At 38.3% G+C, this 18,373-nt stretch overlaps 2 protein-coding genes across 2 annotated transcripts; both read left to right on the forward strand.

The window, feature by feature from the left end:
• The first annotated feature begins 900 nt into the window (after positions 1–900).
• LOC140142125 (ATP-dependent DNA helicase pif1-like) lies at positions 901–2,529 on the forward strand. The gene has a single exon (XM_072164091.1). The coding sequence runs from the start codon at positions 901–903 to the stop codon at positions 2,527–2,529; it is 1,629 nt and encodes a 542-aa protein (XP_072020192.1).
• Positions 2,530–7,288: 4,759 nt separating this feature from the next.
• Positions 7,289–15,886, forward strand: LOC140142643 (uncharacterized). Its single transcript, XM_072164645.1, has 2 exons — positions 7,289–7,955; positions 15,525–15,886. Exons 1-2 carry the CDS (start codon positions 7,355–7,357, stop codon positions 15,797–15,799), a joined length of 876 nt encoding a protein of 291 aa, XP_072020746.1. The 5' UTR covers positions 7,289–7,354; the 3' UTR covers positions 15,800–15,886.
• Positions 15,887–18,373: the final 2,487 nt, after the last annotated feature.

Genomic DNA, 18,373 nt, shown 5'->3' on the forward strand with positions numbered 1-18,373 from the left:
ACACTGAGGTCTGTGGTAGTGTTAAAAACGTGAAGTATCTCTACAAATACATCACTAAGGGTGCTGACATGGCATCTGTGGGCATTGAAGAGACAGAACAACAGAATACAGATGAAATCACCAACTACGTTTCATCACGGTACGTTGTTTCATTACCTCTTCCTTCTTCATATTAGCGCCTGCTTCCAATCAATAATTTATCACTTCTGCTCATCATTGCTAAACCACACAACAATGCATAATGCAGTACCAAACACCTTTCAATTATTCCTCTTATCCTTCTCTATTGTATCAATACAGGTGGATTACAGCATCAACTGCAACATGGTCTATGTTTGAGTTCCCCACACATGGCAGACACCCACCAATTGTACGTCTGGCAGTGCATGAAGAAAACCAGCAAACAGTCATCTTCAAAGAAGGCGAAGAAGACATTGCCCTGGATAGGAATACAAACACCACCCTTACAGCCTGGATGAAGTTCAATGAAGATCATCCAGAAGCAAGACAACATACATACGATCAATTCCCTGTACACTATCGTTGGGATGCGGCAAATAAAAGGTGGCTCCTCGCAAAACATCCAACTACTGCATTGCTAGAGTCTACTCAACTAATCCTGCACAGGGAGAGCGCCACTACTTACGAATGCTTTTACATCACATACCAGGAGCTACGTGCTACAATGACCTCAAGACAGTACATGGTACTACATACCCTTCGTATAAACAAACTGCCATTGCAATGGGTCTCCTTGATGATGATGCTGAATGGGAACGATGTCTGAATGAAAGCGTCCTCCAAGATATGCCATGCAAAATTCGCCGCTTATTTGCAATAATTCTGGTATACTGTGCACCAGCCAATCCTGCACATTTGTGGAATACTTTCAACGAGCACATGAGTGATGACCTCGCACGCCCTCATCTTACTCCTTCACAAATTACAAATCAGGTACTATTGTCACTGGATACATTGTTAAAAGGCATGAACAGTTCCCTGCAAGACTTCCCCGACATTCCCCTCCCGGACTACACTCAGCGTGCCCAACTTCAGCTGCCAATAATTCAACAAGAATTATACAATACAACTGTGCAAGGAGATTTTGTAACCCAACATTTTCCACAACTCAACGAGCAACAACAAAGTATTTTCCAAACAGTCATGTCTGCTGTTGCAGGAACATCAGAGCAGAAGATAGTCATGATTAATGCACCCGGTGGATATGGAAAAACCTTCTTGCTGGCTACAATCTTAGCCGCTGTCAGAGCACAGGGCCAAATCGCATTAGCCGTGGCGCCAACAGGATTAGCAGCTGAAAACTTGGAGGGGGGTCGAACAGCGCACAGTCGGTTCAAAATCCCGATCCCAATTACTGACACGTCTATGTGTCGTATTCCAGCACAAAGTCACCTCGCAGCTCTAATTCGCAGGACTAAAGTCATCGTTTGGGATGAAATAATGGCTACTCATCGCCATGCTGTGGAATGCGTTGATCGTACTATGCAAGACTTGCGCAACAGTGAACAACCCTTTGGTGGATGTATTGCACTTTTTGGAGGAGACACACGTCAAATCCTACCAGTTGTTCGCCATGGAAGTGAGGCAGCCATTATGGATAGCTCCATCAAACGGAGCCCATTGTGGGCACATTGCACTCAACTACCATTAACAATCAACATGCGTGTAAACTCAGATGAAGTGGAATTCTCCAATTTCCTCCTTCAAATAGGAAATGGGCAACATGACACAGTCGATCCCACCAATCCACAGATCATGGAAATACCGGCTGAATTCATTGAACCAAACCTCGCATCACTAATTAACAAGATCTTTCCTAATCTTCAGGATGGCTACCAAGATCCATATTTTATGGCACACCGCTCCATTCTCACTCCACTAAATGAACATATGGACAAAATCAATACTTCCTGCGTCCAATCCTTTCCAGGAACACCTCACACATACTTAAGTGCTGACAAAGTACAGGAAGACAATGGCAATCTTGCAATTCCACTAGAATACTTGAATTCCTTAACTCCTTCTGGAATGCCTCCACACCAGCTAATACTCAAACTCAACATGGTTGTTATGCTATTACGCAACCTCCAAGCTGGACCATCAGAAGGCTTACGTAATGGCACTAGACTCCTCATCAAGTCACTTGGAAACCATATGATTGAAGCAGAAATTCTCACTGGAACTAGCACAGGCACCACTGTCTTTCTTCCCAGAATTCCATTCCACCTACGTGACTCGGACTTCCCTTTCACCATGATCCGTAAACAGTTCCCCATTCGTCCCTGCTTCAGCATGACCATCAACAAAGCCCAGGGCCAAACCTTGGATAAAGTTGGCATTTACCTCCCAAATCCAGTATTTACACATGGACAACTGTATGTGGCATTTAGCAGAGTGCGCACAAAACATGCACTTGCTGTTTGCATCGATCACCAGCAGCTCACTCAAATGGCAAGCGTAAACAACAATCATTGCACCTCAAATATCGTCTTCCATTCCATCCTGTAATCAAGGTAAACTTTTATATTAATCTCCCCATGCCATATGTGTTATATCAAACTTACATTCATGGTATTTATAGGTTAATACTTTAATCTCGCTACATGAATAACATATTTATGTTGTAATTCTTAACTTACATCTTTAACTCATGACCAGGAAACATTTTGGAACATTTTGCAGGGGTCGTGTCAAAGGTCAACTGGGGTCCACCTCCCCCCTACTTAATTTGCTATTAATTAATTAGTCTATCAGTAGACTATCACCGCGATGTGGCTCTAGTTGGTTATATTTTGCCCAACATGCTTTGCCCAACTGGTTGGTTACCGTAATGTTAACCAGTAGTTGGTCAATGTTTTTAACCAACCTGTGGTTATATTGTTAACCAACCCAAGTTGGTTAACAATATAACCAACTGTTGGGCTGTTCACCTGTAAATACATGGTTGGTTAAAATTTTAACCAAGTTGGTTAAAATTTTAACCAACGTTCTGAGAGTGTACGGTAAAACAGCAAATCACATGCACTTTGTACGGTAAAACAGCAAATCACATGCACTTTGAACGGTAAAACAGCAAATCACATGCACTTTGAACGGTAAAGCAGCAAATCACATGCACTTTGCACGGTAAAACAGCATATCGCGTGCACTTTACACGGTAAAACAGCATATCACATGCACTTTGAAAGGTAAAACAGCAAATCACATGCACTTTGAACGGTAAAGCAGCAAATCACATGCACTTTACACGGTAAAACAGCATATCGCGTGCACTTTGCACGATTAACAACATATCACATGCACTTTGCACGGTAAAACAGCAAATCACATGCACTTTGCACGGTAAAACAGCAAATCACATGCACTTTGAACGGTAAAGCAGCAAATCACATGCACTTTACACGGTAAAACAGCATATCACATGCACTTTGAAAGGTAAAACAGCAAATCACATACACTTTACACGGTAAAACAGCATATCGCGTGCACTTTGCACGATTAACAACATATCACATGCACTTTGCACGGTAAAACAGCAAATCACATGCATGCACGTTGACCGGATGAGCAAATCACAGGCACTTTGAACGGTAAAACAACATATCACATGCAGTATTATCCATTACATCCATAGTATATTGTAGTATATATCCAAAACTGGCCAAATGTCACCACTTTCGTTCAACGCAAAGATAAGTTAATCCCATATCAAGCATTATAGATATATATTCCACGTCAGCGCAGCAAATATGCATTATACTGGATCCAAAACTAAGAAACATCTTCTTGCTACAACAACAAACGCATCACTATCCTTGTAAATGAACACAACCTCTAAATATACTCCCTTAAAACCATGAAATATGCCATAAGAACACCATTACACTTTAAAGTCTCTCAATAAAACAGGTTTAGTTCTGCTATTAGGTGAACTAATGATACCTTGTAATTGTAATGGGAGAGGCGACAGTACCAATTGGGACGATTTGTACACCGGTTTAACAACACACAATGATTCCATTCCGGTGTTTTTACGAGCTAAAGTACACTATTTAGGCAGATATATAGAATCGTGTCTTGACCACATAGAAATAAGTTAAGAAAGATTATGGTCATTTGCTTTCTCAAATAAAACATATTAACTTTGGTAGTATCATGTATAGTATGTTTGATAAAGCCCATAACAAGAGCTTACGACCATTACGGTATACGCAAATCATCTTTTAGACTCGACTTACACGGCATTGCAGGCATAGATATTGCCGGGTAGATATTGCCAAAGTGTCGTCAATAAGCTTCGTTCTTGTACATGTATAGGCGCAACATTAATATAAATATTCAACAACATAGTTTAATAGGATTTTTTTTTCATTTTAAGCAGTAATAACGAGGTAAAGTGAAAGACACTCCACTGCTAACATGACACAAAACTGTACAGCTTATCAGGCTACCATATCCAATCACCAAACCAAGTTGATCGGTTATTGTGTTTAAGCTGCAGAGTGGATTAATGGAATTTAGGCAAAATGTAGGCAAAATATACAAATAAGCTCATTAATATTCATAAATATGCAAATAACATGACACAAAACTATACAGCACATCAGGCCACCATATCCAATCACCAAAACAAGTTTGAAGTTGAACGGTTATTGCGTTTAAGCTGCGTTTAAGACCCACATATAGGTAATCTGAGGGCCAAAAATTGTATTGTTATGATTGACAGACACAATTTCAATCAATGACAAAATTAATCTTTGTGATCGAGCACAAAACAAACGTATTATATATCAATTTTGAATTTAGCCTGAATTCGTAAATATGGCCCTCTCACCCTTTTTTGGTTCAAAGCTGTTTTTACAATTAACTATTAATCAAACGTTCGTGCTATTTAAACGTAAAACGGCCATTCCATCTTTCACAAAATGTGTTATTTGTTACGTTAGCCCAAACACATCATTATGAGATACTGCCACTAACGGTAAAGACCTGGATTCATAAAGAACGGATCGCTGGTTCGAGTCCCATAGCCGCGGAAATTATTTTCTTTTCATAATGTATGATTGCATTCCGAAATGGGTCACTTGTCGGTAGCCTAAATTATGTATCAGTGCCCTTAATGAGATTTTTGTTTTGTGTACGGTCTGCCCCTCAAAGAGTAAGTAGGTCAATGCGAGTCATCTACAGATTGGAAATGATATAAATGAGACACGTGCAATATTATATACACAAAATGAAGACTAATAATGGCGGGAACATGAATGATTAATAATAGTCACCATAATATTGTGAGCGACTGCTCAGTGCCAAAAGTGGGTAAGTGCAATAGCTGCCCTGTGAACATTTGCCAATTTACACACAGTATATTGTACTCACATGGCAGCTACACATCAGCTATTGCACTTGCCCACTTCTGGGACTGAGCAGCCGATATTTAATTCCATATATTGGATATCCCATAATGCAATATTCCAGGGCACCGTGTACTCTCATCCTTGGAGCAAGAGTTCGAGAGCGGCGCAGGAAAACTGACATTCGACTATGGATATGGACAGTATAGTAAACGGTAAAGTCCGTGTTGAAACAAAAGCGATATCATTATGGTGCTAGGTTATGATTATCCACTTGTCAGTCATTCATCTTTCTCCAATTACTCGCAGCCTGGTAGATGAACTGTCGCCTCAACTCATCACTTTATTGCATACGGTAAAATGTCCTTTATTACCGTTTTTCTAGGCCTGTTGATCACGGCGTAACCAAGGAAAGGGACAGCCCATCCCCATACCCGTCATAAGTCTTGCACCCTGCACCCCCCCGGATACTGGCCGACCTGATATTTAAGATTTTATTACTTTTTGTACTTTTAGCCCATTTCGAAATTCGCCTCGCCCTCCCCCCCGGGCCTTCCCTCTTGCTCCCCCCTTTCCCCACCCCTATGAAAAGTCCTGGCTATACGTCACTGTTGAGAATGTAATAGGATGCGTCTTTTTATCTTTAGGAAGGTGACATTTATCAGATGTCTAAAGATTTTCTTTTGGTTTGTGTGTGTTTTAAAATCGGTTTTACTTATTTGTTGGCGGAATAATTCAGAAATTAAAGCGGTCACTTTTTGCACTTGCAGTATCGATATTGGCAACAGGCGTAATTTTAAAATAGGCTCAGTCGTCATCACTTCCTACTGTAATCCAGGCCTAATTTCTCACGCTAACTTAAATTTCTCAATCCTAATCCTAAACCTAATCTGATCCCAGCCTGATCCTAACCTAAACCTAAAACCTAACCATAATTCTAATATCATGGGTGATAGGAATCTTATTGGTGCTAGTTGGCACCCTCATTCCGAGATATCCAAGGTCAAAGTTTACACAGGGGTCAAAATCTACGACTTATCAGTCTGGAGTTATTGGCGAAACGGTCAAAGGTCAACATCGGCTCTACACAGGTCAAGACAGAAAATTTCCTCCGATTTTGAATTTTAATATGGTCTCAAATTGTTTGTCTTGTTATAACAATCAAAAAAGAATAGTTTGCACTACTTAGTATATATGACATTTATTTACCTACAGGTAACACATAGCGACAGAACATTTTTAATTTTGACCCGAGATATAGGCATATCTCCAAATGCCCACGGATACCCACTGGGCATGGCACCCGTCAAATTCTTTGTTAACTCACCTGAAACTATTACTTAAAGCAAAAAAAAAAAATGATAGTCATGCCCAAATTTACACTTAAGGGTAGACGCGGTATTGTTGGTCGAAGCAGACAAAATATCGATTTTCATTATCTAAATCAATATATTATTGAAAAATAGCACTTTCATGTTTTGCACAAGTTTATTCCACAAATCTTACACTTTGAAAACTTGCTTGTTTTATTGTTGTTAATGAGTTATGTACGTTTTACAAAAGTGTTGTTGTTTCAGCCCTCTTTACAACATAACTCAAGAACCACAGGACATACAAAAGCATATCGGTAATATCTGAATTCGTCTATCTACACACTCGCTATGAAATGATCCATGCAATTTTTGCCAAAGCTTACTACCATTCGCAAGATGCTGTGAACTACCAAATCGCAACAGTTTAAAATAGTTGCTAACCATCTACTTGACTAAATTGATCAGAGACATGAAAGACAAGACGAGATCAGATCGCGACAGTTTGTTTACAAAATATAGTTGCTCTTTTACTGGATGCATTTAAGTAACGATATACCACCAGCACCACCACTGATGAGACGACACTGCAACTTATATTAGATGTTCGTTAGACGATATCAATTATAAATCAGGACACCTACACATCATTAGGGCGATATACCTACAACAATGAATTTTCTGGATTTAGCCTTCCAACATGTCCATAATGCCGACCATGGTCATGGGCCAAATTCGGCAGTGGTTAGCAAAAATGATAAGGTTCAAGATTTGAGTCTTGTTAAAGAAGAAGAATTGGATTATGCTACACGAGAATCATCATCAGACTATATTTACGGGAACCAAAGCAACTATTCAACTTGCGGCTTACTACCAGTTGCAGACGATACAAAATTACATGATAATGATTCAGACAATGTAAACAGACAACAAAATTGTCGCATTGGATCTCCCGCGGAATATCTAGATCTGGACACTACCACAAGCTCTCGTTTTACCCAAATTTGTGCAATAAGTCATGTTGTACCGCTTCAGCATAGTCAAGGAGATATCTCTTCAACGACTCCTGTTTCGATCGATTCTCCTCATATTCATGATACTAAAAGTTACCAGGCTAGTCTCAAAGATCATCAAGAAGATGAAGAAGAAATGGCAGATGGTGATATTCACAATTTGAAAGTCAAAGACTGCGATGGCGAAGTAACCTCAACGACCTGCCTGACCAATGGGTCCCGAGTTGTATACCCGTGGATGAAAGTATGCCCTAGTCCAAGTAAGATATCATAAGTCATGTAAATAGGTAATATAATAGGGTCCACAACTTATAAGTTTCCCCTAATACTTTTTAAAATAAGTCTAAAATATACGAAATGTATTAATGTAAAAAGTTATGTATTATATTCCTTATTTGTTTTACCCATGTGGACCAATTTATAATAGCGTCACACATCATGACATCATTGCGTTCAGTCACAATGGTTAATTGTGTTAGAAAAGGAGCCGTTTTAAAAGTTGCACATAGCAGTCAGGTTTTCTTTAACAGACACGTATTGTTTGACTCCTATAAATTCAGATGCAACTTTTAACACTGTTTAAAACGGTGAACCATTGTGACCATGGTGACTGAACGCAATGGCGTGGTGACGCTATAATTTGGTCCATATGTTACTGTATGTGTAAAACAAAATTAGGCCTACTCTACACATAATATTTACACGTTTGCAACTTTGCATTTCGTCAAATATTTTTCGATTTATTTACAAAAAGTATTTAAGGGGGAACTTAAGCCTATAAGTTATGGAACCTATATTTTGTTCAATCTGCATGTGGAACCTTTTTCTTATACAAAGTGGTATGGGTATGCTCCCCCGGGATTTTGAGGTGGTGGGTCTCTGGAAATCAACGTCGTACCGGTAAAAGGGGTCTTTTGTAGTTGCGAACAGTAAACATGGTAAAAATCAAGGGTCTTTTTGGGTGAAAACCACCTTAATAAAACCAGAAATGCGCGGAATGAGCAATTTAGGGGTCTTTTTTAATTGTCTTTTTTAATTATCTTTTATTAGTGTATAGTGCGGTCATCTCGCCTATTTAAACACTACTATAGTGTATCGAATTTGGGTCGCCTGCATGCTGCACAGGTAGACCTTAACCGTGGCCAAGGTACTTGGCTGGTACTGTTTAGTACCAGGGGAGTACCAGTGTGGTATCAGTGCAGTAGGGGCCTACCACTGCTGGTGAGTCCTATACAGTAGCAGCATTAGTACCGTGTAGGTACTCTGGGTGTACCAGTTAGGTGTACCTGTGCACATGGTTCAGGCGGCCGTAATATGCAGTGTATAATTAAAGGTACATGTTAACCAGTCAATGCTTCAAATTAAAAGGGCATTCCGTGATCCACAGCCTCATCCCCCACTTTTCTCAAAAAAGTCGAGATTTGTATAACCATTGGAAACCTCTGGCTACATAATGTTTATGTACAAAAAAAGTGTTGTAGGTTAATTCGTTCAGCAAAATTATCGTCAAATTTGAATTACGTTCTGGTTTACCAGAACGTAATTACAACAGTCATGACAGTGGCCTATGCATGGGGAGCAGTGTAATACACACAATCAAGCAGTACTCCCAAACGCAAAATCGGAAAGAACTGAAATGTTGGAAATAAGCTTTTTAAGATATAAGATAAGATATTTACAGAAAATGTCATAAAAAGAGGATACTAGGATTACGAAATACTCCTTTAAGCACATTAAAATGATTTCAATTAGAAATGTTTTGTACACTTCACCACAAAGTAGGCCTAATGATCATATAAAAATGCAGATTTTGCATTTTGACTAATAGCATTTAGTTTATGTGTGAAGGCGTGTGTAGGGTGGGCATGAAGAGGTATACGTTTTCGTATTTTGTTTACGTTAATGATGGGGTGTGTGTGGGTGATTTCCCCAAAACCACGACAATTCTCCATATCCTGCATCGCACTGATTTCCCAGGTCAATTAATGGTTTCAGTCATCTATAATTATTATTAACCCTAACACCGACCGTGCTCTTTTGCTCTCGGAAGTTAAAGTAGATAAGAAAAAGGAGAGAAGATGAACAAAGAAGTCACTTAGTACCCCCAGGATTCGCTGACCCGGACAGCGACTCCGTGCGTATATGACTTAGAGTGATTGCGTCATCACATCACGTGGGATGCACCCATGCCCGGTGGTTTTGCTTGTGGTATTTCGTGGTAAAAGACAAACAAACAAATATCCCTCCCGAACCACGACAACTGTCCATATCCTGCCCTGCATCGCACTGATTTCCCAGGTCAATTAATGCTTCCAGGCCAGTGTCCTGTTTGAGCACATCTATATTATTAATCATCACAAACAAACAAACAAACAAACAAATACTTGTTGATGAAAAAAATCTCAATTCATTAAATGGGACATCAATATAAATTATTTCTGCTCTGGTATAGGAAACATTTCTTACTGCGTGAATTGGTTTTACACAGAGAAGCATTAATTTAAAAGTACTGTAGGCCTATAAGTCTGAAAGATCATAACACATTTTGATTTTATTTTTGATTTTGAAACCTTGGCACATTTTGATCACCTAAGTTCCTAACCCAGCAAGCAAAAATAATTTGACAGACAATGTTTATACAGAAAACATTAAAATTCTCAACCGAGCCCGGCTTTCCTTTTTAAAGGGAAGTTTTATTTCCTACTCTCTCGAGCTCTCACTCTTTCTTTGCTTCAATGCAAGAAGTTCAATGCTATTTCACAAATTACAGCAACGTGGAGTCACGTATTGTTCTGACCCTGTTCATGCTTTGCTTCGTTCAATGGAACCCTAGTGTAAATGAGATGGATAGATATATAAATGTATTGTGGCAACATCGTTATCAAATGTTATGCCTTGTCTCTATGGTACATTTTTTACTTTATGTAAGACTTTTTAAACCCCAAAACCATTTTTTTAAAGCCAAAGAACTTTAAGTATTGTATATGTTCTACTGCACCTATATTAAACTTGAGCTTTGTTTATTGATCCCGTTTTGGTGATGAAATTATCATAAATCGTAACCCCACCTAAACCAGTCAGCACTTTTAAAACATGCTAAATAATACATTTAATCAGCTTGAGAGGTTCAAATACCGACATACTTGAATTATGAGGACTGTACATGCATCTTATAAAATTAATCGTATTTCTATTTAAATCTTTCATTAAATAAGATACAGCATATACTTAAGGGTTCTTTTCAGAACCACCAATCTGTCATTAGATAAGAGATATCCCATTTGAAGCCTCTTTTCAGAGCCACCAATCTTTCATTTGATAAGAGAAAGGAGAACTTGAAGGGCTCTTTTCAGGGCCACCAATCTTTCATTAGATAAGAGAGCCCATTTGAAGGGCTCTTTTCAGAGCCACCAATCTTTCTTTAAATAAGAGATGCTGACATGGCTTTTTTTTGTAGCTATACAGTAGCAATCTTTCATTAAATAAGAAATTAGCCCACTCGAAGGGCTCTTTGCATTGCTACCATTCTTTCATTAGATAAGAGATAGTCCACTAGAAAGACTCTTTTCAGAGCCACCAATATTTCATTGGATAAAAGATAGTCTACTGGAAGGGCTTTTTTCAAAGCCACAAATATTTCATTAGATAAGAGATAGCCCACTTGATGGGCTCGTTTCCGGGCCACCAATCTTTCATTAGATAAGAGATAGTCCACTGGAAGGGCTCTTTTCAGAGCCACCAATCTTTCATTGGATAAGACATAGCTCACTGGAAGGGCTCTTTTCAGAGCCACCAATCTTTCATTAGATAAGAGATAGCCCATTTGAAGGAGCTCTTTTCCAGAACCACCAATCTTTCATTGAATAAGAGATAGTCCACTTGAAGGACACTTTTCAGAGCCACCAATCTTTCATTATATAAGAGATATCCCATTTGAAGCGCTCTTTTCAGAGCCACCAATCTTTGATTGGATAAGAGACATGATAAATTGAAGGGTTCTTTTCAGAGCCACCAATCTTTCATTGGATAAGAGATAGTCCACTTGAAGGGCTCTTTTCAGAGCCACCAATCTTTCATTGGTTAATCCACTGGACAAAATGCTGGAAGGGCTTTTTAGAGCTACCAGTCTTTCATTAGATAAGAAGTATACTCGAAGGGCTCTTTTCATTGCCACCATTATTTCATTAGATAAGTGATAGCCCACTGGACGGGCTCTTTTCAGAGCCACCAATCTTTCATTAGATAAGAGATATGCCACTGGAAGGACTCTTTTCAGAGCCCCCAATCTTTCATTGGATAAAAGATAGTCCACTTAAAGGACTCCTTTTATTGCCACCAATCTTTCATTAGATAAGAGACAGTCCACTGGAAGGACTCTTTTCAGAGCCACCAATCTTTCATTGGATAAAAGATAGTCCACTTAAAGAACTCCTTTCATTGCCACCAATCTTTCATTAGATAAGAGACAGTCCACTGGAAAGACTCTTTTCAGAGCCACCAATCTTTTATTGAATAAGAGATAGCCCACATGAAAGGGCTCTTTCAGGGCCACAAATCTTTCATTGGATAAGAGAATTTCCACTGGAAGGGCTCGTTACAGGGCAACCGATCTTTCGTAGGATAAGAGATAGCCCACTCGAAAGGCTCTTTTCAGAGCCACCAATCTTTTTTCTATATGAGGTAGTCCACTGGAAGGGCTCTCACCAATCTTTCATTTGATAAGAGATGGTCTACTGCATGGAAGGACTCTTTACAGAGCCACCAATCTTTCATTTTTAAGACATTGCTCATTGGAAGTGCTCTTTTCAGAACCACCAATCTTTCATTGAATAAGAGATAACTCACTTGAAGGACACTTTTCAGAGCCACCAATCTTTCATTGGATAAGAGATAGCCCACTTGTAGGGGACACTTTTCAGAGCCACTGAGTCAGTAGGAAAGGGCACCTACTTTAAATTATTATGTTTGCCAAGCAATTTTAAAGTCGTCATTTTTACTTTCGACATGTTTTATTCATGTAACCTGACAAAATCATAGATTTCCTAGAATTTTTACCCATGTTTATCAGACCGTAACATCTTATGTATCATTTTATTAATGTATATGTCATACAACCCTTGCCTATACGACGTTAGTGCGTGTCGAAATCATGCACTTAGACCTGATTTTAGCCATTGTGGATCTTCCGTCTAATGAGAGAGATGAAATAGATAATGTTCATTTATTTGACAACCCATGGGTCCTTTGAGACACACAAGTGTCGCAAATTACGAACCTGACACCTATAACAATAAGCATTAACATGATTAACTTGATGAACTCGGACCACTCGGCGAAACACGGGACCACTGACTAATTTGTACGCCGTTTTTAATGGAATATTATATGGATATTTCGTTTCAAAGTGATTGTTAGGATTATGATAATAATTCGAGAATTTTATTTTTTTCCTAAAAATATAGGGAAAAATAATTTAGTAAAACAAAACAAGCATCATGGTGTTCAAACAGGTCTGCAGCCAGGTTTTTTTTTTGTTTGTTTGTGGTGCTTCCCCCAAAATATGGACCTTTTTCCAAGCAAAATTCGCTTCCTGCATCCCCATAACCCCATTCAAATGGTATTTTTACAGTACTGGTTTGAATGGTTTAACATGAAAAAGTGGTCCCTTTGTTAAAAATCTGTTTTTTTAATTTGGGTCTTTTTTTAAGTAGATTTTATTAACGCTGAAATTGTGTCCTTTTGACGAGGCGAGAGGGTGCGTCCCACACCACCCTCCCTGTTTATGGATCTGAATTCGAATGTTGAATATTTAGTTTGTGCGGTTCTTTGTTTTGTCAATCAATAAATCAGCCAATCAATAAATAAATAAATAAATGATAAGCAACAAATAAAAATAATAATAAATGATGGTAATAAACAGTAAGTAACAAACAATAATACACAATAAAGCAATCAATATTAAATAATCAATAAATAAATAATTGTTTAAATAATTAATAATTAATAGACACGAAATAACAAGAAATAAGTAACAAATAAGAAAAATAAAGATTAACAAAATATGCTTATATAGGCCTATTTCTTAATCTGATATTTCCGAGATGAAATCATCCAAAATGTTATTAGCATTAAATTTGCTCAATATCAACATGATCAAGACACACAAAAACAGATACACTGATCATAACGACGATGTTTGACAGGCCAGGTAGCCGTCAGTTCAGGTTCGTCGCTGCCATGCAACACTCTTACCCAGATAGAGTTTCATTGATGAACATAAACTGGACACCCCTTTGATTTGATATACTTGCTAATGGTTTCTTGTCCATTTCATAATTGGACACTTGATGAAGAGCACACATATATAAAGTGACTCTGGTGAAAGATGGATAAAAGCAGAAAAATATCATATCACCGATTAATTTTTAGTTAAAGCCATAATGTACGATTTCCATCAAATTTAAAATTTTTGTTATTTTTACTCAAAATGCTGATATAATAATATTTGACCATTTTTAAATGGTCAAATATTATTAAAAACCGAAACAAATGATAAGATAACGTGAAAGAAACCGACTTGTTATTTTATGGTCGTTTAACGTGTAGTTAGTTCTGTGGGGGACGTTTTTAAAAGTGTCCGAATATGACATTATGCTAAAATTGCTCTTTTGACATGACAAACACAACCAATTTGGCTGATACCAAAGGTTGGGTTATCCCCCCTCGAATAGCGAGCGAAGCGAGCAGTGAGCGTATCTGTTAATATTACAAATTATATATCAAAAAGTCAGGTTTGCAGATTAACCATTATTTCATTCATATAATACGATCTTACATTATGGCTTTAATTTTTTTAAATCCAAAATGGCTGGTATCAATGACTTTTCAATTCTTTAGCGGATGTTATTTTTTTTTCGGAAAGGATCCCAAAATATGAGGGGTTAAAGTGTTTTCACAAAACTTAGGGGTCCATAAAATTATCAAAAGGCTTGTGACTAAGCGGTATTAAAATATTGGCTAAAATTGCATTTTTGGCCTTAATTCGCTTCCTTGACTCATTTTTTATAAATCAATGTTTTAATATTAAGACGTACACTGTATAGCAGAGTATAGTTATTTGTTTTAAAATGAATACATTTCGGTATTTATATCCCAAAATATGAGGGATCATAATGTTTTCACAAAACTTATAGGGGTCCTTTTTTCAGTTTTAAAACTGGAAAAAAATATGGCTCCTATCATCCAATCCAATCGCCTTAAAATGTTTTTCATTTCTTGCAAAATAATCGTAATTATTACATAAATACATCCACTACATAAGAAATGGTCAACAGTAGCAGAAAACCAGAAACGCACTAACACCCCAACCCCACATGCGCGTGCACCACCCATATCCACATGCAATCCAATCCGCCATCACCTACACGACCCTTTCTTATGCTTTCAGATCAAATTGCAACATAAATAGTAAAGGACCTAATGTAAACTTTCCGTTTCTGGGAATCTCATTATAACATAAAATAATCGTTAACAACATGTTTCAAATTTAACATCCAAAATTAACAAATTATTAGATGTTTTTGAAATTTACTTTTTTAACAAAAACACATTTGTATTGACAATTGGCATCCCTTTTAAAAATAAAATAATTTTCAAAAGTGGATTTTCAAAAGGGGTGCCAAATGTGTTTTTGTCCAAAAAAAAAGTAAATTTCAAAAATATATAATAATGTGTTTAATTGTATTTTTAACAGAACTTAAAAGGATCACGAAATACTCCTTTAACTACTTCATCATTAATTTTATCTTTTCTTCCTTTTCTTGATATAGGTAAAACAGCATCGACGAAACAAAAACGTGGACGTCAGACGTACTCTCGTCACCAGACGCTTGAGTTAGAAAAGGAGTTTCATTTCAACCGTTACCTGACACGCCGCCGCAGAGTCGAGATTGCCCAATCGCTGGGACTCACCGAGCGACAAATTAAAATTTGGTTTCAAAATCGCCGAATGAAATACAAGAAAGTTGAGCAGGAGACAAACGTTTCACATCCATATCTACGAAATAAACTGCCATCTATGTCAAACTTTTTAATATCAGACTAACATTTCTTATATGATAATATACGTTCGTATACATTTTTTGCTGTTAATTAAAGGTGGGTGACCTGATTGACAACCTCATCCCCTACTTTATCCCCATCAAAATGCAGATTTTGGTATCAAGTGAAAGCTCATATTTTTCTCATTAACATATTGAAATTAGGCGTTCCCAATCGGTATCTCGACTGGTATATACTACGCGACTAATTCGACAGTTTTTGGATGATACGGTACCTTCGGAAATACACCGATTTGGAACTTTTGAATATGTTAATGAGAAAAATAGTGTCCTTCCTTTTGATATCTTTAAACATGATCTTGATGCTAATCATTAAGAAAAACATTATAGACTACCAGTATCACGCTGTATGTCAGATATTCCATAAGGAATAGTCACATTTACAAGAAACAGTTACACAGTGTTCTTTTTGCAAGATATAAATGCTTGAAAGGGTCAACATTTTATGTTATACGTAAGTTTTAAAGAATTCCATTTTTCAAATAGGGTCACAATTCTTTAATTGATCTCAAAGTTATGACCACTCTAGCTTGTATAGGGAAGTTTTTTTGGTGTATTTATAACTTAGGTACCGGCGCTGGTCGTTCTTTTGACATTTTGTTCTGTCAATTTAGTTGGATGTCAAAGTCGATCGTTGCCAGGTTAACTGGTTCACTGTGTTCGGAACCACGAGCAAAATGATCACAACGCAGCGTGAATCAGTAATTAAGGTATCTCGAATAAAAGGTGTGCAATAATTATTAATTTAGAGTTAGCATATGTTTTAGGATTAGATTTAGAAGGTTTGATATAGGCTATACGGATACTGATGAATAGACGACGAGTAGGCATATTGACGAAATTAGAAAGAAATAGCTCCATATTACCCCATTACTCGACTGCCGATAAACGTCCCAATAAATCGGACTTAGTCACCGGTCAGTTCTCATGATAGATATCCATGGCTAACGATGGTTAACTATGAAAACATGTTAAAGGACATCAAGAAAATTTTCGAAGTTATTTATTTTGAGCTCTTTCGAGTATCGACGAGTAATGGATATATTCTGTAGATTTAGGTTTTGTCTGTGACTGCTAATGTGAGGCCGTCGTAGGTCGTACGGGGCTCAAACTCGGTGGGTGGGTGTAGCTCTGTCCTGGCAAGAAGAAGTTTATGTTCGTTAAGTCATCCGACCCCGGGCCCCCCCCAGGGGTCATTTGAGGTCAAATGACTAAAAACTGTCATAGGGGCATGAAACTAGGTCGTACGGGACTCAAACTCGGTGGGTGGGTGACGTTCTGTCCTGGCAAGAAGATGTTTATGTTCGTTAAGTCATCCGCCCCCGGGGCCCCCTCCCAGGGGTCATTTGAGTTCAAATGACTACAAACTGTCATATGGGCATGAAACTAGGTCGTACGGGACTCAAACTCGGTGGGTGGGTGTAGTTCTGTCCTGGCAAGAAGATGTTTATGTTCGTTAAGTCGTCCGACCCCGGGCTCCCTCCCAGGGGTCATTTGAGGTCAAATGACTAAAACTGTCATATGGGCATGAAACTAGGTCCTACAGGGGCTCAAACTCGGTGGGTGGGTGTAGTTCTGTCCTGGCAAGAAGATGTCTATGTTCGTTAAGTCATCCGACCACGGGGTCCCCTCCCAGGGGTCATCTAAGGTCAAATTACTAAAAAGTGTCGTATGGGCATGAAACTTGGTAGGTACAGTCAACATTTAAAGCAGCATTTTTTGAAGGTCATTTTGGGGTCATCCAAGGTCACCACGGGTCATCTGAGGTCAAATTAGTAAAAGCTCATATATGGGCATGAAACTTGGTAGGTATGCCTACAGTCAACATTTAGAGTTATACGTTTAGGTCATTTTGGGGTCATCCAATGTCACCCTGGGGTCATCTGAGGTCAAATTAGTAAAAATTGTCATATGGGCATGTCACCATCAGCCTGGTAATCGCGCCCAGCCGAGAACCGCCAAATATGGGTAACCGCCTAGTCTATTTGTGACCCGTTACAGCGAAAGGTACCTTATGTCGGCTGCTACAAGTGTCTCTTTTTCCCCAATGTTGGCAGAAAATATCAAACAATAATGACAATCTGAAGTGGCGGTCATTTCAAATCATCTCCAAGTCAACGAGGATCAGAATGTCCTCTCATTGTTAGTGGGTGGCTAATACATACCTATACAAATACAATACAATGCTTTTGTAACCCACCACTCATGCCACTTGAACAGGGATTAGCCATATCAAATAAAGACTAGAGCTGTATAACAAACAGTTCTATAGACAGGTACAAGCTTATTATCCTCTACAACAATAGGATTAATGATTGGTTTAGAATGCATTTGTTACTAGCAAAATAAGGCATATGTAGCTCCCGACTTAAGGTACCTTTTGCTGTAACGGGTCACATTTTAAAACTGATGCATCAATGACTATGTTCATCATGTCATATAGAGGCCTTGCATGCGACGTATCATCCCGTAAATATGGCGGACTACTCAAATGCATTCAACAAAAGCATGATTGCAATCTACCGTGACAGTTCGTCTCACACACATAATCCTGCACT

Source organism: Amphiura filiformis, chromosome 20 (assembly GCF_039555335.1).
Source record: "Amphiura filiformis chromosome 20, Afil_fr2py, whole genome shotgun sequence".
Taxonomy (NCBI): Eukaryota; Metazoa; Echinodermata; class Ophiuroidea; order Amphilepidida; family Amphiuridae; genus Amphiura; species Amphiura filiformis.

Bases quoted from the DNA above. Each gene is read 5' to 3' on its own strand.
- LOC140142643 (XM_072164645.1), top strand. From the start codon at position 7,355: ATGAATTTTCTGGATTTAGCCTTCCAACATGTCCATAATGCCGACCAT. The intron at 7,956-15,524 runs GTAAGATATCAT...TTCTTGATATAG, and splicing joins GAAAGTATGCCCTAGTCCAA to GTAAAACAGCATCGACGAAA.
- LOC140142125 (XM_072164091.1), top strand. From the start codon at position 901: ATGAGTGATGACCTCGCACGCCCTCATCTTACTCCTTCACAAATTACA.